This window comes from Tursiops truncatus, chromosome 5 (genome assembly GCF_011762595.2).
Source record: "Tursiops truncatus isolate mTurTru1 chromosome 5, mTurTru1.mat.Y, whole genome shotgun sequence".
Lineage (NCBI taxonomy): Eukaryota > Metazoa > Chordata > Mammalia > Artiodactyla > Delphinidae > Tursiops > Tursiops truncatus.
In genome coordinates, this window is record NC_047038.1 from 105731269 (window position 1) to 105754089 (window position 22821).

Sequence of the window (22821 nt, forward strand, 5' to 3'; positions counted from 1 at the left end):
CTCAGAACCTTCACTCCAGTGAGTGGACTTCTGTGGCATGTGTTCTCCAGTTTGTGAGTCACCCACCCAGCCATTATGGGATTTGATTTTATTGTGACTGTGCCCCTCCTACCATCTCACTGTGGCTTCTCCTTTGTCTTTGGATGTGGGGTATCTTTTCTGGTGTGTTCCAGTGTCTTCATGTCAATGCTTGTTCAGCAGTTAGTTGTGATTCCGATGCTCTCGCAAGAGGGAGTGAACGCACACCCTTCTACTCCGCCATCTTGAACCAGTCTCTCTTTTCGAATTACAGTTTTATCTGGGTGTGTGCTCAGGAGTGGGATTGCTGGGTCATATGGCAACTCTATTTTTAATTGTTTGAGGAGCCTTCGTACTGTTTTCCATAATGGCACCAGTTTCCATTCTGTGTGGGGTATCTTTATAAGGCTTATTTTGGTATATTAAATGCTTATATCCTACCCTTCTTGAGAACTTGCTTTGTCGAGGGGGTAGAACAAGAGAATTAACTGTCTGCCTGGTTCTGCTTTTTTCTTCTCCCTCTTAGAGAAACTAACTTAAAAGAGAGGGTGACTCAGGAACTGAGCGTAAACCTGGAATAAACAGCAGAGAATACGTGGATGCTGCTTTTGCCCACATCCACAAGGACATAAGAAAGAGAAGCAAAAGGAAAGAAAAGACGTTCTTGATGCTCTTTGTGGTAATTACACAACATGGAAACATCAGAGAGTTAGAAAAATGCTTTCTTGGGACTTAGGATGGATTTAAAACAGAACAAGTAACTGTTTTTGTGTTAGGACAGCAATCTCATACAGATCACCTATATTCATATCTAGCAGCTTCATCCGAAACAGTATAGTTGATTCATGTAGTATCTTCCAGATTCTACACACAGGACAGCCTTAATCTTAGCCCCTGAGCTGTTTAACTTTTAAACTTGGATCCTAATAAGGGTTCGACTTGCTTGCTTCAGTACCAAGAACTGCAGTGGAACAGCTGCCATACAAGGGCAGGAAGGCTTCTAGGAGGGGTGGGGGAGGGGCGCCACTTCAGCACAGTGTTATGTAACCACAAGGGGGGCGCTGCAAAGGGAAAAGCTCCCTCTGCCTTGCTTCAAAGTATTGAATTCTAAAAATGCCTCAGAGACACCTAATGATCACATTTGAGTTGCTGGAGTTAGAAGCTTAAATATAATTAGACCCAGAAAATCAATTCAATCTGATGGGCTTATACGGCTGCTATTTTCAATAACTTTAGATACTTGGTGTCCCCAAGAAACAGTTGTAAAAATGTATGTACAGTATGTTTCAGCAGGAGAAATGTCAATTCCTTTTTCATTGACAATGAGTTATGCATGTTGATCTACCAACAGTCCCCAAACAAGGTGCATTCCAATAGGTCCTTTCTAAGTCAGTCGTTAGGCTGGAACATAGTTTCCCATAGAAACAATTTTAGATGTGGTGGTTCAGATGGCCAGATATGGCCAAAGAAGTCCATTAACCTAATTTTACTAAAGACCCTGACCACCATGGATGACAATGCTTTTCTGTAAGAAAATGTTTCCTAACCTCTGAGCTGGCCTTCCTGTAACTCATCTTCCCCTGTCCTGGCAGGAGTGCAGGAGGCCCTGAATGCAGAGGCTGGCTGGGGGTGAGGGTGATGCAGGCAAGTGTAGGCTACTCCACAGCAAGACCAAGGGCTCCAAGGTGAGAGTGAGGTCTGGTGGCACCCAGACCCTGGAAGGCAGTGCACCTGTGCAAGTAACCACCATCACTGTATTTGCAGTATTTTATTTTCTCCTGACAAGAACTTCCTAAATGTTCAGAATGACATGACTATCTTCTGCTGAGCCTATACTCTGTGCTAGAGCACAGTGTTAATTGCTGTATCTACATCATTTCACTTAATTCTCCAAACAAACTCCAGATCTTTGAGGCCAGTTATTTTATCTAGATTCAAGAAACAGGGCAGGGGGGAAGAGGGGCAACACACAGGGGAAGAGGGGTCTGCGAGTGGGAGGTACAAACTACTGGGGGTGAGACAGGCTCAAGCCTATTGTACAACACAGGGAATAGAGCTGATACTTTGTAATAACTGTAAATGGCATGTATAAAAATTAAAAAAATAAAGAAGAAAGAAACAGGGCAGGAAGGCGTAGGGATGTTAAGTAACTTGCCTAAATTCACAGTGAGAGCCAGCACTGGAACTCAAGCTTGTTTGACCCAGATCCATACTGTTCTCCAGGGACTTAGGAAACACTTCCAACAGTCTACTGTTTATTTTCATTCAATGGTTTTCATTAAGACAAAATTATCCTGCTCAGCGAATGGATTGGATTAATTGATTCAAGAAATATTAAGTGCTTTATTTATATGTGGATGATGCAAGGAGGTATAAGCTGGGAATCTAGTGGATACAAAACATCCAAACACGAAGATTATTTAGGTAACGTTACAAATGACCAGTGCCACATGAGTGGATATACCGTAACTTGTTATATAGAGCGATGGCTTACGGGAGGTTACTGTGAGCTGGTGTTAATAGAGAAGGCCTCATGAAGGATGCTGGACTTGAGCTGCTCCTTGAAGAAATAGGGTTTAGATAGAGGACATGCCTGATGAAGGGCTCAGATGAGCAAAACTTGCATGCTAATGATCCTTCGATTAAGAGATGAGACTAGCTTAATTTGTATCATGCTGCAGAGAAGTGTAAAATAAAATTGAAAAGTTGGGGCCAGATGGCGCAGAGACCTCTAGGATTTCTTTATTGTAATTCAACTTTTTGAACAAGCAACATACAGTCAAAAATAAAATTTATAAAAAGGAACAGAGGAAAAATCCCTCCCTTTTACATAGGTAACCATTATTAAGTTTCCTGTGCATCCTTTCAGGTTTTCGTGTGTGTGTGTGTAGACACAAGCAATTATATGTGTTACTTTCCCCCTTTGTTAAAAGGTAGCAATATGGTCTGTAGAAATTTTGGATAGCAATAATTTACTATTGTATATGTTTTTCTTACTATTTAAAATGATTATGTTTAATTATTAAAATATAATAGCGTTTCCCACTGTGGATTTATTAAACAGATATCAATAACTGGGAGCCAGAATAGGAACAGTCATTTCCAGAGGTGGACCCACCCACGGTCAATTTTATATCTATGGAACTACATGCTAGGAAGTGTGGGTGTAGGCTGGTGTGGCAGTGCTCCTCTACCACATCACCCTAACACCTGTACATTCCTCACCTTGGCTTTCTTTAGTTTTATAATTCCCTGCTTGTGTGTCTGCCTCATTCACTTAACTGGAATCCTTTGAGGCAAGGGCTATAGAACTCATTTATCTTCGTATCATCAACATCTAATATAATGCCTGGCAAATATGAGATTATTAAATGAATGTTCAAATGATTTCATAAATAGAGAAAAAGTGACTGTGAGTAACCTTCAAAAATGACTTAATTTATCTGAACCCTAGGATATTAGAATATTAGGAGAAGAAATGGTATTTTATCCTATCTGGTAATGTGGTCTGATGCAACACTGTGGAGGCGTGTAAAGAAAGATCAGACAGTAGAGAGGAAGAGTGAAGATACTGGGGGAGGGAAAGAGGAGAAAAAATGAAGCAAAGCAAGTTCTTGGAGCAACCAGGAGGGAGCTGGGCCTCGGCAACAGTGGAGATGTTAGTCTAAGCAGAAGTATGGGTGTGAAAATAACTGGAGGTAGGGGGTTAGGGAGTTGAGATTATGCCTGAAGAGCTCATATTAAAAAAATTTTTTTTTTAAATAAATAGAGAAAATTGAGGAAAGTAGAGTTGAATAGAGAGGCCTGGGTGGCAAATGTTTGAAATAGTTTTAGGGACTGAGAGGAAAAGCTGATTGAAAGTAACAGCTGCTTTATAGCCTTTCTGGAATAAGGCCAGTTATATCTTTAAGTAAAAGCGTTGATAAGCAATGCTGAGAGTCTATTTGAGGCAGGAGATTATGAAGTTGCAATTCTTTTGTGCCAAATAATATGTGAGGTGCCCTGGCCCTACAGAGATTAAAAATCAACATGCCCTCAAGTAGCTTTTGTCTAGTATGGAGAAGAGTATCTTCAAAATATGTTTAGTTCCAACACTACCACCTTACTCTTTAAATGGTTTTATTATAACATAGTTAATATTGCCATATAATATGGCTGTCACTGCTTCTAAATATTGTCTATATGTGAGAAAAGTTAAGCAACCTCTTAGAAACTGTCAGATATGGTTATACAAAATAATTTTCATATCCAGGTACTTTAATCCCTCAAGCTGTGCTATGTCAAATGTTGACACCGTGCTAAAAAAGAAGTTATCTTTCTAAGTGCATTAAGGAAATTGTTGTCATTGAAAGTATATTTCTATCTGTTAAAAACAAACAAACAGGCCATTTCAGTCCCTATATATACAAACTGATTTTATTAGGGTCCTTAAAGGCAAAATATTTGTTCCAGTTGACCTCAGAATCAAACCAAATCTGCTCGGATGGAAACTTGCTAATAAGCAAGTTAAACTCAGTCAGGTGTGGGTCCCTAGAGCTCACATAACACAGGAAAAACATGTAAGCAAGAAGTACGTTTACTTAAACATGGTAACAACCACAACTGGACAGAAAAAAATTACACATCTGTTCAATTTAAATGTGTAAAAAGTTCCCATAGTTACTTTTCAAAATGTTATGAGAAACATGATGCCTTCCAAGCTCCGGCTTGCAAAATAATTTGCCCTTTCTGCATCAAATCCAGTCTCCAAACTGGTAAGGTACATTTTAGAGAGGTTTTTCAGAAAGCATTTGGGATTTCACTTCTAAAAGCTAAGCTGAAGACACCTGAGCATTAATTACAAATTTTCTTTTTCATTAATAAATTTCAGCTAAAAGGCAGTAATTTTTACAAATCTGTTTTTTTTCTTTTTTTTTTTTTCCTGCGGTACGCGGGCCTCTCACCGTTGTGGCCTCTCCCGCTGCGGAGCACAGGCTCCGGACACGCAGGCTCAGCAGCCATGGCTCACGGGCCCAGCCGCCCCGCAGCATGTGGGATCTTCCTGGACCGGGGCACGAACCCGTGTGCCCTGCATCGGCAGGCGGACTCTCAACCACTGCGCCACCAGGGAAGCCCCCTTTAATTTTGTTTCTTTTCTCAGAAGTCTCTTTCAAGAATTATCTATTGGTTAGAGAAGATCTGAAGTTCAGTAATCCCCTTATTTTCCCTTCAGTTTTTAGTTATGTTACATTTACAGCTATTTATTGATTGATATTTATTGATATTTTTATTTTGGAATAGAAAATAAAGTGTTAATTTTCAAAGATTAAAAAAAAACTATGTTTATTGAAGATGATATGATCTTGGAAAACCTCAAAGAATTAATTATAAAACAAACTCAAACAAAAAAGAACTTAGCAAGATAGCAGGATATAAAGTTAATATGCAAAACCCAATGGCCTTCAGATACATAAATAATGACCAGTTAGAAGATAAGATGGAAGAGAAAATTCCATTTAAAATGGCAACAAAAAAAGATAAAATACTTAAGAAACACTTAAGAAATACAAAAATTTTATATGAAGAAAACTTTATAGTTTTCCGGAAAACTTAGCGTTTGCTGGAAAAACATAAGAGTATGTTTGAGCAAATGGAAAGACATCCCTTGTTCTTGAATAGAATGTTTCATCATCAAGATATCAGGTCTATATTAATTTAAAATTTTAATACAATCTCAATAAAAAAATAGCACCTGGATTTTTTTTCTGGAATTTGAAAAGTTGAAACTAAAGTGTGATCTCAAGTCAGTTGTCAACTTGGAGCAAAACTGTGACTTAAGGAAGAAAGCTGTATTTGGCATTCCTCTCAGAAATGAACTCGCCACCACTGAGCCAGTCCTATTCACCTCTAGCAGATTTGCTGCTATGTGGGTTGCTAAATCAGCCAGTTTCCAAAAGAAGCTGGAAATCTCAATTTGCATGTGACCTTTTACATGTGAATATGTTGACAACTAATTTAAATTAAAAATAAAATACAGGTTAGGCAAAATAAAATATACCTCGCAGGTCATATCTAGACCACGGGCGGTCAGTTTTTGATCTGTTGGAAGTTGACAAACTTTTTCTGTAAAGCGTCAGATGGTAAATATTTCAGGCTTTGTAGGCTACATACAGCCTCTGTTGCATACTCCTATTTTTACATCATTAAAAATGTGTATAAAAGGCATTCTTAGCTCAAAGGCTGTAAAAAAACAGGCCTTGGATTTGGCGCTCAGGGTGGCAGTTTGCCATTCTTGGTTAATAGAAATCATTAGCCTTGAGAGTCAATGAATAGTTTCAAAGATAGCCATATTACCTGAACTCTCTTACAAATAATTTTTAAAAAGTCAAGCTGGGATAAACATAATATAAATTCACTGCAGTGGACATCTCATAATGCAGTACATTTCCCTCCCGATATTCAGGAAGCACATCCTGAAAGGGAGTTTATGTATAATTTTAAGACACCTTCCCCCCAACTGTCACATTGTAACTGCTCTTACAAATGATGCCATATTAGCTGGAAAATGCTTTCTATTTTACTCCAATCATGTTCGCCAAAAAAAAAAAAAAAAAAAAAAGCCCCAGTGTTATCGGGTTTACAATTTAGATCTTTCTGCTCAGGAATTATTAGGGTGGTTCTTGCTTCTTGGCTGTCAGCTGTACACATTTTCTTTTCTAATCCCTTAGAATCATGTTTGATAAAGTTCAGGATAATAGCACCTATTTCTGAGACAGACCAAGAACTTTATAATCCTATTAGACTAATGATGCGGCAAACATCAGAGGAAAAGTCATATCCAATTCATCCTTATGGATTGCTTTGTTTGGTCCTGGCCCAACCTCAGAAGTGACATTTCAGTGATCTGACCTGGCCCTGAACCATTGTGAAACTTACTAGGAAACTGTAAAATCTTTTCTAGAATCCTTTAAAAATAAGACAGGTAGTGAGATTTTAAAAATAACTACATGTGAAGAAGATTGATAAGATGGAAATCAGCTCTCAAATACCTTTTAAACTTCACAGTTCATTGAAACGATACTGGGAGTATCAATTATAACATTTACTGAATCAAATTTGATCCTGGATCACTAGTCATTTGACTCTAGGTCTACCTAAGTTGCCCTCAGTCTTCAGATCAATTACAAAACCAACCCAGGACTAAGGATTACCTAGAGTTCGGCTGGACCAATGCCCCTGGGCTTCTTAATCAGTATCTCTAATTACAGGGCAGAGCAAGCTCAAAAGCAGCTCTTCAAGATGAAGAAGAGCTGATGTGCTGGAATAGGCAAAAGCCAACTTAGTAGTGAGCCAGCCAACATCACTAAGATTAAATCACATAAATTATGATGAACTATATTACATGAAAAACAATAGTACTGGGCTTCCCTGGTGGCGCGGTGGTTGGGAGTCCGCCTGCCGGTGCAGGGAGTCCGCACGCGGGTTCGTGCCCTGGTTTGTGAGGATGCCATGTGCCGCGGAGCGGCTGGGCCCGTGGGCCATGGCCGCTGAGACTGCGCGTCCGGAGCCTGTGCTCCGCAACGGGAGAGGCCGCAGCGGTGAGGGGCCCGCGTACTGCAAAAACAAAGAACAAAAAACAAAAAAAAAACAATGGTACTAAAACTAAAAACTCATCACTCCCTAATTATTGTACATTTTACCATTATCTGTGCTCTTGAGATTTACATCTATTGTATATGCATGGTAGAAATACTATACAATGGGGTGCTACTGAGCATCTTTCCCCAGCCCTGCACTGTCATCATGTTGGTAATCTGAACTTGGCTATGCTGGGAGTATTTATACCACACAGATAGGCAAATACTATAAACCAGGCCCCACTCCACTTTCCAAAGAGTCAGTTTAGTTAAACATCCACCAGCACGTTTCTGGCTTAGGAGGATACCACAACTTCTAAATAGCTCATGAACAGACTCCATCTCAATCATTCTTGTGCTAGACTCAAAATATTCAAAAAAAATTTTTGAAGTTGTCTAAATATTTATGAAATAGAATCTTTTAGGGATCATTAGAAATGGATTTCTTTTTGAACATACATACCTTCTCTCTGAACAAGGAAGTATCTTTTAATTTTTAAAATAAAAAAATTATTTTTGGCCACACTGAGTAGCTTGTGGGATCTTTTTTTTTAATTAATTAATTTTATTTATTCATTTTTTTTTTGGCTGCGTTGGGTTTTCGTTGCTGCATGCGGGCTTTCTCTAGTTGAGGCGAGCAGGGGCTACTCTTCGTTGCGGTGTGTGGGCTTCTCACTGTGGTGGCTTCTCTTGTTGCGGAGCACAGGCTCCAGGCGCACAGGCTTCAGTAGTTCTGGCATGCAGGCTCAATAGCTATGGCTCGTGGGCTCTAGAGCACAGGCTCAGCAGTTGTGGCGCCCAGGCTTAGTTGCCCAGTGGCATGTGGGATCTTCCCTGACCAGGGCTCAAACCCGTGTCCCCTGCATTGGCAGGTGGATTCTTAACCACTGCGCCACCATGGAAGCCCTAGCTTGTGGGATCCTAGTTCCCCGACTAGGGATCAAACCTGGGCCCCTGGCAGTGAGAGCGCGAAGTCCTAACCACTGAACTGCCAGGGAATTCCCAGAAGCACCTTTTCTAATAAATAGCAAACTGGGTCTGAGAAATCGTGGAATTCCCATTAGTGTATTAGGGAAAGGCTTACGATGGGTTATTTTTATTTTTTGTCCTTTGTCTCTCACCTCAAATACTTTCTCCTGTGAGAAGAGCTATTGCCCGAAGGCAACACAGACTGGCCTTGAGAACAAAGTTGGACCAATAAGCTCCTGCCCACATCCAGGAAGTGATTAAGTAGGTCTAGGGCAAGTCCATGCAATACAAAGCCCAGATTCACTAACAAACGGCATGAATACCATCTGGGTCATTGCAGACATACGGAGTACCTCATTCAAGTCACTCAAAAGAATATCAAAATTGCACAGTGTGAAAAAAAATTAAGGCATATGTGTAACGGGCATTACACACGTTAGTTTTTTTTTTAAGGCACTTTTTTTTTTAATTAATTTTATTTATTTAGTTTTGGCTGTGTTGGGTCTTTGTTTCTGTCTGTCGCAGGCTTTCTCTAGTTGTGGCGAGCAGGGGCTACTCTCCTTGTGGTGCACAGGCTTCTCATTGTGGTGGCTTCTCTTGTGGAGCATGGGCTCTAGGCATGCGGGCTTCAGTAGTTGTGGCACAGGCTCGAGGAACGCAGGCTTTAGTAGTTGCAGCACGCGGGCTCAGTAGTTGTGGCTCGCAGGCTCAGTAGTTGTGGCACGTGGCCTTAGTTGCTCCGTGGCATGTGGGATCTTCCCAGACCAGGGATCGAACCCGTGTCCCCTGCATTGGCAGGCGGATTCTTAACCACTGTGCCACCAGGGAAGCCCCCACACATTAGTTTTGATTTTTCTTTTAAGTTTGTCTTGGAGTGCCTGCAAATACGCTAAATGCCTAAGCTGCACTGGAAAAAGATATATACACAGGGCATACATTATTTTTAACCTCCTCTTTTTTAGGTAGTTGAAAAAAAAATCCCTGAACTCTTGCTGGTTATGTGTGCAATACTAACACCACTATATCATCTTATAGAAAGTGCATAAATCAGGACAAAGGGCCACGTGCTTGTTCTTTACAGTAGAAAGGCATCAAACATTCAAAAGAAAGTAGTTTTCATGTCTGAGGAATTACTACCTAACTCCAAGTTTGAGGAACACCAACTTTCTGTATTTTTTCCTGTGGGAAATTTGCAAATATGATGCTATACACTGAAAATCACTCCCTCACATTTTTCCACTAAATACTGAGAAATAGTAAAGCAGCCATTAGAGTTTTTAAGGTTATTTCCAAGCATGTATGTATGGGCGTATAGGTATAATACAGCCTTCAAAATTACCCTTAGTTCTTAATATTTAATATTTGAGAGAAACTAAAAAATGTTATCATGTCATGGGCTTTAATCTATAAAAAATTATTGGTAAAACTAACAGGTGGATGACTTTACTTGCATTCTCCTACTCTAATGAGCACTGAGAGAACATGGCTATTATTCTGCTTTTGACTGATCAAAAAGAGTGCAAAACATCTACACTTTATACTTTATTTAAAATTAATAAAACAAACACAGTTATAGGTAAATGAAAATTCAGTACATTTAGCTGGATAATATAAAAATTTACATATTCACAAGCACATAGCTCCTTCACTGACACCAAACATTTTAATCTATGTAGTCAAAGTCTTCTGGAATTCCAAAATTTTTATCAATTTTATTTTCTTCGAGCCCAAATTTTCTTTTGGCCCAAGATTTTATTGCAAATATGTTATCTATAAAGAAAATTGAGAAATATTTTTGAGAATTGAAAATATAATCACAAAACATTTCAAATATAATTACAATCAGCCTTTTTTTTTACTTCTATTACTTTTAGAAGTATCAAAATAAGGAGTTTTCTGTATTTTCAAGAGTAGCAGCAATTAACTTCAGAAGAAAGAAAAGATTTAATGATTATTTTGAATAAACAGATTTCATATTAAAAAATTCAGTAGGGGGCTTCCCTGGTGGCGCAGTGGTTGAGAGTCTGCCTGCCGATGCAGGGGACATGGGTTCGTGCCCCGGTCCGGGAAGATCCCACACACCGCGGAGCAGCTAGGCCCGTGAGCCATGGTCACTGAGCCTGCGCGTCCGGAGCCTGTGCTCCGCAACGGGAGAGGCCACAGCAGTGAGAGGCCCATGTACCGCAAAAAAAAAAATTCAGTAAATTAGTTGCCACTAAAGAATACCCTTTAGAATAATTCAAAGCCAGGGAGAGGTTAATGGTGCCTCTTCCACATTTCCACAGCAAAGGCAGGATTCTGTTACCTCAGGAATTAGAGTTGCTCCTGTTCCCAAATGGAACCCCTTTCCCTCCCCCACAGAGAGAATGGCTTCCAGACAATCAGGCCAGGGAGAAGGGGTGAGGAGGAGAGAAGGGATTCTCTTAAGACTAAAAGAGGAACACATATATCCTGAATGTCTTCTAGGGAATTTAAATGCAGTTTACCACTGAAAAAAGTGTTACATCTATATAAAGGGATTTATCCCAAGGAAATAAATTGTGTACAAAGATTTATGAGCAAATCTTCATCCCAGTGTAACAAAAGAAAAAAATAAAAGCAATCAAAAAATCTAGAAACTATAAATGCTGGAGAGGGTGTGGAGAAAAGGGAACACTCTTGCACTGCTGGTGGGAATGTGAATTGGTACAGCCACTATGGAGAACAGTATGGAGGTTCCTTAAAAAACTATAAATAGAAAGACCATATGACCCAGCAATCCCACTACTGGGCATATACCCTGAGAAAACCATAATTCAAAAAAGAGTCATGTACCAAAATGTTCACTGCAGCTCTATTTACAATAGCCAGGACATGGAAACAACCTAAGTGTCCATCAACAGATGAATGGATAAAGATGTGGCACATATATACAACGGAATATTACTCAGCCATAAAAAGAAACGAAATTGAGTTATTTGTAGTGAGGTAGACGGACCTAGAGTCTGTCACACAGAGTGAAGTAAGTCAGAAAGAGAAAGACAAATACCGTATGCTAACACATATATATGGAATCTAAGAAAAAAAAATGTCATGAAGAACCTAAGGGTAAGACAGGAGTAAAGACACAGACCTACTAGAGAATGGACTTGAGGATATGGGGAGGGGGAAGGGTAAGCTGTGACAAAGTGAGAGAGTGGCATGGACATATTTACACTACCAAATGTAAAACAGATAGCTAGTGGGAAGCAGCCGCATAGCACAGGGAGATCAGCTTGGTGCTTTGTGACCAACTAGAGGGGTGGGATAGGGAGGGTGCAGGGGAGGGAGACGCAAGAGGGAAGAGATATGGGAACATATGTATATGTATAACTGATTCACTTTGTTATAAAGCAGAAACTAACACACCATTGTAAAGCAATTATACTCCAAGAAAGATGTAAAAAAAAAGTAATCTAAATGTCTAATCAAGTAGAAGGGTGTCAATGCATAGGCAGTGAAGGATGCAAGGCAGTACCAATGTGCTCACAATGGCTGCACTGAGGGAATGGGAATGATGGTGAGTTTTCTTTTTTTAATTTTACACATTCTCTTTAATGTACATATACCATCTTTAAAATGAATATGTATTATAAATACAGAAAAGTAATGGTTCAGAGTACTCTATAAAACATTAAGCACTGTGTTAGTTGTGATAATGAAATGAAGGGTTAAAGTAGGTTCTTTTGGAGTGTTATTGGCCGAATTATCACCTCCCCCTAGTTCATATGTTGTAGTCCTAAACCCCACTACCTCAGAATATGATTGTACTTGGAAATTGGGTCTTTAAAGAGGTGATTAAGTTAAAATGAGCCCACTGGGGTGGACCCTAATCCAATCTAACTGGTGTCCTTACAAGAAAAAGAAACGTGGATACACTGAGACACTAGGGCCAGGCATTGGAAAAACTCTGTCAGGACACAAGGAGAAGAAGCCAAGGAGAGAGAGGCCTCAGAAAAAACCAAACCTGCCTACACCTTGAGTTTGGACTTCCATCCTCCAGAACTGTGAGAAAATCAATTTCTTTATTTATGCCACCTGGTCTGAAGTATATTGTTATGGTACCATTAGGAAATTAATATATGAAGTTCAATCACTCTTAAAAATATTGTTTTAGGAAGTTTAATTCCAAGTATCGAATATTGATAACTAAATGTTTGGAACGAAGTTCACTGCTGAGGTGAATACTACTATATCAAATAGAATAATGTTAACAAAATATCCTCATTTCTTTAAATAAAGAGTTATAGGATATCAACAGATATTAAAATAAATCTTTATGTAATGATCTAAACCAAATCTCTACTTTTCATAAGAACCTAAGAGAGAATACTAATAGCACTCTAGAATAATCTGTTTAATTTGATTAGTGTCTGCACAACTTGTGCAATCTTGACAGTCACAACCAAATACTTATAGAGGGCCCATTGCTACGTAAGACAGCTATTAAGTGTATTACAGGTATTCCAGAACATAAAGAGCCTATGCCTTCAAACTGACACAAGAGTAGAGAGAGAAAAATCAATTTATCACTAAACAATTCCAAAGTGATATGTGTGTTAGAGAGAAAAGATCAAGTGTTATGTGTAGAGCTTGTACAATAGGCTCCAAGAATACAGAAAGATATCCAGAAAACAAGAGGACAGATGCAACGCTGTAGGAGCCTTGGAGGAATGTATTTCAACCCGGGAACAGGAGAGAAGAAAACGAGGCACCACAGTAAGACTAGAGCCTCTGCAGGAAGGAGTTCCTGGTTCATGTGAGGGCAAGAAACCATTTTATTATAAACCTTCAAAGATTAAGAACAAACAAAAGAATAAACAAATAAAAAGCCTCTGTATACAATGCTTAATGGACCAATTCAAAAAGACTCTGATTAAATATGTCCTTGGGCCACTCGATGTCTGCCTTCAAGACAAAGTCACCCGCAATTTTGATAGTTCATCCCTGTCAATTAATTTTTCTATTATGTGGAAATGTTTATGAATGGATAAAAAAATACTTTTATTTTTAAAGAAACAACCTTAAGACTGGTAGAATTCATATTAATTTATATGGTGGCAAACCCAAGATATATACAGGAATAGGATGGGCAATATCACATGCATGTTAGGACCTCACAACATCTTTCCCCCCTCACTCATTTAGATGTCTCTCATACAAAGTCGTAAAAACTCCACTATCTTAGTTATTAGGCAAGATTTTATATAATTTGATAAGTCACTTTTAAAGTTACTTAATGTCACAAAACATTTAGATGCTATATTTCTAGTTATATTTATACCCTGAGGTGACTTCTCATTCTATAAAATTGAAATACTGAATTACTGAACAGTAAGTATGCTCAATTAAAAGTACATTTTAGGGACCTTTTCAGTATAAAGAAACCAAATCTTAACTAATAATTATATAACGATCTTTAGTTATAAGTATTATTGATGTTTTCTTTTTGTTTTGAAAACAGGAAGGTTTTCTGAGGTGTAATTCGTTTTAACTCCATGATTTTTTCATAACACTTTTATGTTGGAAGGAGCAAGTTGTAAACTCAAATGGAAATATGTTTTTTTGTTTGTTTGTTTTTGCGGTACGTGGGCTTCTCACTGTTGAGGCCTCTCCCGTTGCGGAGCACAGGCTCCGGACACGCAGGCTCAGCAGCCATGGCTCACGGGCCCAGCTGCTCCACGGCATGTGGGATCCCCCCGGACCGGGGCACGAACCCGTGTGCCCTGCATTGGCAGGCGGACTCTCAACCACTGCGCCACCAGGGAAGCCCCCAGAAATATTGTTCTTAACAGCTGTTTCTACTGTTCTGAAAATATTATCCTTCCTGTATGATTTAAAAAGTTTCAGGTTCTTTCTCAGCTAATAACACAAGGGAAAAAAAAGTTGTTCACATTTTTTTAATTATAATTTTTGAAGTTTATGATCAACTGGAAAACATGAAAGGATTTTTTTAAGAGACAGGGAAAAGGGGAGTATTTGTTTATCAATGTGTCTAATGGTGTGCTAAAAGGCTTACAAACTGTTTTATTTAATCCTTCCAAAATGTGAGGTAGATATTATCCACATTGAACAGATGAAGAAGCAGGGTCAGAGAGGTTCAATAAATCACATAGCAAATAAGGAGAACAACCTGGATTCCTTTGAAAGTCAAGTTCCTCCCACTATATACACAGGCTGCCTGTGCCTACTGTTTGCTGAGCTGCTTTGTTAATTAGGGGAAATCATTTTGTGACTCTTGTCTTATTTTTAACCTAAAAATCCACTTGCTTTTTTACTTACTCAAAATTTTATATTTCTCAAACCTATATGATATCACTGTATTTATTATTTATTTATACTTTATTGGACACACATTTCATTATTCTCTTTTATTTAATGTTAGTTTGCTGTTTTTACCCTCCTTTGTTCTTATCACTAAAGCATTACACTAGGAAATAACTTTGTAATAAATAAGACTGCAATTTTATAGGGACCAAAGGCCAGTTATATTGATTTTATCACTGTACTTAATTCTAAAATAGACAAGGAAAAACGATTCTTAAGTTTTCTGTGAAATACAGAGGTCTGGACATGGAATCAGGGAAATCTGGCTCTAATCCCTGTTCATCCAGTGACTAATCACCTTTGACTTAAGGCAGCTACTTCAAGCTTTCTGCATCTCTGTGTCAATGCAATCTTATCCATGCTGTCCCACGGAAACAGAATAAGGGTAACACATATAAAGGCATTAAAGACTCTTACCAAGATGGAAAGGTTCAATTACCATTATTTCATAATTAAATACTGAAAAAACATCAGTGTAACTTCCAGACAGGTTTTAACAATAATAATCATACTTGTATATAATTCACAACAATCATTATTTATTAATGTTCTTCTAAATTTTAAGACACATAGATAATGCCTCATTAGTTCCCATTTCTTAGTATATACCTGGTATAGACCAGAGGGTGTATCCATTGGCAAATGGATTAATGAGGCATTTACATGAAAGCAGGTACACAGAGAAGACTACCCCGTGTGGTGGGTGAGAGCTTGGACTCTGAAATCTAATTCCTGTTCCACTGCCTAGCACCTGTGTGACTGTGGGTTCCTAGTGGCCTCAGTTTCATCTCTAAAATTAGGGATAATAATCCTATCTACCTCATAAGATTGTTGTGGAGATAAAATGAGAATGCAGCACAGACACGCTTTATAATGCCTGGCTCATAATCAGCCCTTGACAAATGTTTGCAATTATTATTATGAGCAAGAAGACAAATCTTTAGGATTGCATGAAACTCTTAAAAGTTGTATCTTGCATTAATATGTAAGAAGGTTAAGTGATTAGCCCAAGTGATTTATCTAGGAAAAGTTACACAAAACTTAAATCATTGGTTTTACAAAAATGCCTTACACTTTACAAAATGACTCATAATAAGATTTTAAAAATTCCTCAAGTAAATGAAATGATTTAAGATATAAAAACTTGATTAATACATACACTTTCAGAAATGTCTTTTCTTGAACTTAACCAGGAACAATAGTTCCTGCATTTCACATCATAGTAAGTGTACAAGAGTTTGACTAGTTTATCAGTGCCACTGTAATACATACCAGTCCATCTGTTAGCAGCTTCTTTGGCCACTTCATTTGCTTGACCTGAAAAAAACCCAACCATATATATATAGATTCATTCTTTTCGGAAAAAAAAGCTCAAATAGTGACACTGTATCTCACAAACCTGCTCAACTTCCCAAGGAAATTTTAGATAGTTGCAGTTATCTTAGTCATGAATAGAAAGTCAATGTGAACAATTTCCCTTTCCTAAATGTCCACTATTATGGTACTTCCTCTTTAAAAACATGTTTAACCGAGATGTTTCTCAAATAATTTACACCAGAAGAAGATAAAATAATTTAAGTTTAATGATAAGCATTTTAGTGTATACATATTAGACAACAATAAACTTGACAATATAATTTTAATGGCCATACAGTAGCCCTGAAGGAGGAAATATTTATTTTATATTTAATTATACTTCTTGCTATTACATGTTATCTGTATCTATATGATGTCGTTCAACTTAATCTGCACAGCACATAACAATGCCATGATCACCTGGGCATAAATAGTATTCATAATGATAGCATTTATTTATTTATTGAAATACAAGTTATATACCAAAGAATTCACCATATTAAAGTGTATTATTCAGCGGTTTTTAGTATATTTACAAGGCTGTACAACCATCACCACTACCTAATTCCAGAACATTCTCATAACCCAAAAGAAAATCCCATAGCCATTAGGAGTCACTCCACTTCCCCTTACCCCCAGCCCCTGGAGACCACTTACCTACTTTCTGTCTCTATGGATTTGCCTATTCTGGACATTTCATATAAATGAAATCATATATGTCTGGCTTCCTTTCACTTGGCACAATGTTTTCAAGGGTTGTCAACTGTAGCATGTATAAATACTTCATTCCTTTTTACTGCCAAATAATATTCCATTGTATGGATATACCACATTTCACTTAGTCACTCACCAGTTGATGGACATTTGGGCTGTTATTACTAATATGAATAATTTAACAATTTTTGTGTGAACATGTTTTCAATTCTTTTGGGTACATACCTAGGGGTGGAACTGCCAGCTCAAATGGTAACTATACATACAATATTTTGGGGAACAGATAACTTGTTTTCCAAAGTGGCTGCATCAACACACCATTGTAAAGCAATTATACTCCAATAAAGATAAAAACAAAAACAAACAAAAAAAAAGTGGCTGCATCATTTTCACAGTCCCACCAGCAATCTAAGAGTTCCAACTTCTCCACATCCCCACCAATAATTATTTTGCCTTCTTTTTATTATAGCCATCCTAATGGATATCTCATTGTGTTGTGATTTGCATTTCCCTAATGACTAATGATGTTGAGCATCTTCCCATATGCTCATTGGCCATTTGTATATTTTCCTTGGAAAAATGTCTATTCAAATCCTTTGTCTGTGTTTAAATTCTTTTTATTGTTGAGTCATAAGAGTTTTTTTAATGTATATTTTTGATATTGGACACTCGTCAGATACAGGATTTGCAACTATTTTCTCCCATTCTGTGGGTTTTCTTTCCACTTTCTTGACAATGTACTTCGACACACAAAAGTTGTTAATTTTGATGAAGTCAAATTTATCTACTTTTTCTTTGGTTGCTTGAGCTTTTGATGTCATATCTAAGAAAACTAGGCTACAGAGACACACATCTATGTTTTTTTTTCTAAGAGTTTTATAGGTTTAGCTCTTACGTTTAGGTCTCTGCTCTACTTGAGTTAATTTTTGTATACAGTGTGAGGTGGGAGGCCGGGTTGATTCATTTGCATGTGGATAACCAGTTGTGCCCAGCGTCCTTGGTTGAAAACACTATTTTGTTCTGATTGAATGGTCTTGGTACCCTTGCTCAAAACCTTGTTTACTTCTGGACGCTCAATTCCATTTCATTAACCTGTATGTCTATTCTTATACCAGTACCAAATTGCCTTGATTACTCAAGTTTTGTAGTAAGTTTTGAAATTGGGAAATTTGAGTCTTCCAACTTTTTTCTTCCCCAAGGTTCTTTTGGCTGCTCTGGGTCCCCTGCATTTTCATATGAATTTTAGGACTAATATCAATTTCTGCAGAAAAGAAATTGGAATTTTGGAGGTTTTACAGTTAATCTGTAGACCAGTTGGGGGGTACTTCCACCATGACAACATTTAGGTCATTCAATTCATGAACACGGGATGTCTTTCTATTTATATAGGTCTTTAATTTCATTAAATGGTTTTTACTTTTCAGTACAAGTCTTGCACTTCTTTGATTAATTTTACTCCTAAGTATTTTACTCATTTTGATGCTACTGTAAGTGGAATTCTCTCTTAATTTCATTTTCAGGCTGTTTATTGATAGTTTATAAAATACAAGTGTTTTTTATATATTGATTTTCTATCTTGCAATCAGCTGACTTCACTTGTGAACTCTAATAGTTGTATTTTGCTGTTGTTGTTTTGTGGATTGTTTAGGGGTATCTATCTATCTAAGATCATGTCAACTGCAAATAGAGATAGTTTTCTTTTTTTCTTTTCAATATGGATGCTTTTTATTTCTCTTTCTTACCTAACTGCCCTGGCTTGAATTTCCAGTACAGTGTTGAACAGAAGAGGTGAGAGTGGACATCCTTGGGGAAAGCATACAGCATTTCACCATTCAATGTGTTAGCTGTTCTATTTACAGTAGGCAGGACATGGAAGCAACCTAAGTGTCTATTGAGAGATGAATGTTTAAAGATGTGGCACATATATACAATGGAATATTACTCAGCCATAAAAAGAAACGAAATTGAGTTATTTGCAGTGAGATGGATGGACCTAGAGATTGTCATACAGAGTGAAGTAAGTCAGAAAGAGAAAAATAAATACTGTATGCTAACACATATATATGGAATCTAAAAAAAAAAGGTTCTGAAGAACCTTGGGGCAGGACAGGAATAAAGACACAGACATAGAGCATGGATTTGGGGACACGAGGAGGGGGAAGGGTAAGCTGGGACGAAGTGAGAGAGTGGCATGGACTTAAATACACTACCAAATGTAAAATAGATAGCTAGTGGGAAGCAGCCACATAGCGCAGGGAGATCAGCTCTGTACTTTGTGACCAAGACGGGTGGGATAGGGAAGGTGGGAGGGAGACGCAAGAAGGAGGAGATATGGGGATATATGTATATGTATAGCTGATTCACTTTGTTATAAAGCAGAAACTAACACACTATTGTAAAGCAATTATACACCAATAAAGATGTTAAAAAAAAAAGTTAGATGTGCATTTTTTTTTTGGCTGCACCACATGGCACGTGGGATCTTAATTCCCCAACCAGGGATGTAACCTGTGCCCCCGGCATTGGAAGCGCAGAGTCTTAACCACTGGGCCGCCAGGGAAGTCCCAGCTGTGCATTTTTTACAGATACACTTTTTTGTTTGTTTGTTTTTGTGGTACGCAGGCCTCTCACTGTTGTGGCCTCTCCCATTACGGAGCACAGGCTCCGGACACGCAGGCTCAGCGGCCATGGCTCACGGGCCCAGCCGCTCTGCGGCATGTGGGATCTTCCCGGACCGGAGCATGAACCCGTGTCCCCTGCATCGGCAGGCGGACTCCCAACCACTGTGCCACCAGGGAAGCCCACAGATACACTCTTATTAGACTGAGGAAGTTCACTTCTTTTCCCAGTTTGTTGAGTGTTTTTATTACGAAAGGGTGTTGGATTTTATCAAATACTTTGTTTATTGAGACAATTATGTGGGGTTACATCCACGTTTATTCTATAAATAGGTTGCATTAGATTTTTTTTGTACGTTGAACCAACCTTTCATCCCTGAGATAAATGTCACTTAATCAGGGTGTATAATCCTTTTCATATACTGCTGGATTTGATTTGCTAGAACTTTGTTGAGAATACTTACATCTATATTTGTAAGCAATACTTAACTATAGTTTTTTTTCTTACGAAGTCTTTGGTTTGGGTATCAAGGTAATACTGACTTCAAAGAATGAGTTAGGAAGTGTTCTCTCTTTTCTAATTTTTTTTTAATTGAAAAGTTACTTCTTTAAACTGATAGAATTCACCAGTGTAGACTTGGCTTTTCATTGTAAGAAGTTTTTAATTTCTAACTCAGTCTCTTAACATGTTATACATCTATTTACAGCGTTCATTTCTGCTTGAGATAGTTTTGGTAACTTGTATCCTTCTAGAAATTTGTTCACTTCATATAACTTATCAAATTCATTGACATACCACTGCTCATAGTATTCCTTTATAGTCCTCTTTCTATCTGTAAGGTCAACAATGATCCTTCTAGTTCATTCCTGATTTTAGTAATTTGAATCTTCCTTTTTTCCTGGTCAGTCTAGCCAAAGTTTGCCAATTTTGTTGATCTGCTTAAAGAACCAACTTTTGGTTTTATTGACTTTCTCTTGTTTTTCGATTCTCTAGCTCTTTTATTTCTGTTCTAGTCATTTTATTTCCTTTCTTATATCTGCTTTGGGTTTAGTTTGCTCTTCTTTTTCTAGTTTCTTAAGATAGAAGTCTAGGTTTTTGTTTTGAAAGTTTTCTCTATTTTTCAACATAGGCATTAAAATATTAATAAATTTCCCACTGAGCAATGCCTTCATTGCACCCAATAAGTTTTTGTATGTTTTCATTTTCACTATCTCATAGTATATCCTAATTTCCCTTGTGATTTTGTTTGAGCCATCCCTTTTGGGAGTGTGTTGATTAATTTCAACATATTTGTGAATTTCCTTCTGTAATTTATCCCATAACATTCCACTCTCATCAGAAAACATACTTTGTATTATCAATCCATTTAAATTTATTGGGACTTAAGCTTAATATGTGGTCTACCTTGAAAAATATTTCATGTGCACTTGAGAAGAATGTGTCCCCTGCTGTTGTTGAATGTTCTATAGAGATTTAGTCGGTTTGTAGCATTAAGTCTTCTAATTTCTTGCTTATGTTCCATCTCGCTATTCCATTCTTTATTCAAAATGGAGTATTTAAATTTTAAACTATTATTGTTGAATTGTCTATCCCTTCAATTCTTTTGGTTTTTGCTTATGTATTTTGGTTCTCTATTGTTAAGTGTATATGTTTGTAATTGTCATATCTTCTTGAAGAGTTGATCCTTTTATCATTACAATTATAAACTGTACTTGTCTCTAGTAACAATTTTTGTCTTAAAATCTATTTTCTCTGGTATCAGTTTAGCCACTTTATCTCGCTTTTGGTTATTGTTTTCATGGAATATCTTTTTCCAGCTTTTACTTTTACCATATTTGTGTCCTTGAGTCAAATGTGACTCTTCTGTAGATAATATATAGTTTATGTGTTTTTAAAGTATTCTGCCAATCCCTGCCTTCTAATTGGAGAGTTTAATCCATTTACATTTAATACAATTACTGACAAAGTAGGATTTACATCTGCCATTTGCTATTTATTTTCTATAAGTCATATGAATTTTTGTTCCTCAGTTCTTCCACAGTTGCTTCATTTTACGTCAAACAGATATTTTAGTGTATCAGTTTAATTCCCTTATTTCTTTTACCAAATATTTTGGGGGATGTTTTCTTAGTGATTGCCCTGGGGATTACTATTAACATCTTAATTAGAATGACCAATAGTACACAAAAGTTTTGCTCCTATGTAGCTCCATTCCCCTCCCCACTTTTATGCTGTTATTGTCACAAAATATATTTTATACATTGTGTGCCCAACAACATGTTTATCAGTATTGCTTTATGCAGCTGTAATTTAAATCAGATAGAACATAACAGATACAAACAAAAATACACACATACTGTCCTTCAGATTTACCTATGTAAATCTATTTTATCACTTCATCTTGATCAAGTTACTGTCTAGTGTGCTTTCACTCCAATGAGAAGGACTTCCATTTTTTTTTTTTTTAAGGGCAGGTCTGCTAATGACAAACTCTTTCACTTATTTACCTCAGACTATCTTACTTTGCCCTTCATTTTTGAAGGAAAATACTTCTGTATATAGAATTCTTGGTTGACAGTTTTTTCTTGCAGCACTTTGAATATGTCATCTCAATGTCTCTGGTTTCTATGGCTTCTAATAAGAAAAAAAGCTGTTAATCTGACTGAAGATCCCTTATATATGATGAGTTGCTTCTTTCTTATTGCTTTCAAGCTTCTGTTTATCTTCTGACAATTTGATTATGGTAAGCCTATGTGTGGATCTCTTTGACGTTGTCCTAATTGGAGTTTATTAAGCTTTTTGGATGTGTAAATTAATGTTTTTCATCAAATTTGGGACATTTTCAGCCTTATTCTTTTGGCCCTTTCTCTCTCATCACTTTCTGGGACTACCATTGTGAGTATGTTGGCATTCCTGATGCCATACCACAGGTCTCTGAGACTCTGTTAAAGTTTCTTCACTCTTTTTGATTTCTGTTCCTCAGATTGGATTATCTCTATTGAACTACCTTCAAGTTACTGATTCTTTCTTCTGCCTGCTCAAATCTGCTGTTAATCCTTCCAGTGAATGTTTTACTTAATTACTATAGTTTTCAGCTCCAGAATTTCTATTTGGTTTTTTCTTAATAATTTCTACCTCTTTATTGATATTCTCTACAGTAAACTCCCTACATATGAAACTTCAA

At 37.5% G+C, this 22821-nt stretch overlaps 1 protein-coding gene across 2 annotated transcripts in view; it reads right to left on the reverse strand.

Moving 5' to 3' along the window:
* Nucleotides 1-22821, reverse strand: part of MND1 (meiotic nuclear divisions 1) — a 125902-nt gene that overhangs the window by 32700 nt on the left and 70381 nt on the right. Inside the window, exons 7-8 of one of the 2 annotated variants that reach the window (XM_019926632.3) lie at nucleotides 16221-16265; nucleotides 10133-10373 (exon numbers count right to left, since the gene is read on the reverse strand). In XM_019926632.3, coding sequence (XP_019782191.1) covers nucleotides 10267-10373; nucleotides 16221-16265 — 152 coding nt within the window. In that variant the 3' untranslated portion in view covers nucleotides 10133-10266. Of the gene's footprint in view, nucleotides 1-10132; nucleotides 10374-16220; nucleotides 16266-22821 lie in introns of those variants that run through there. The other variant, XM_073805484.1, reaches the window with a different exon arrangement.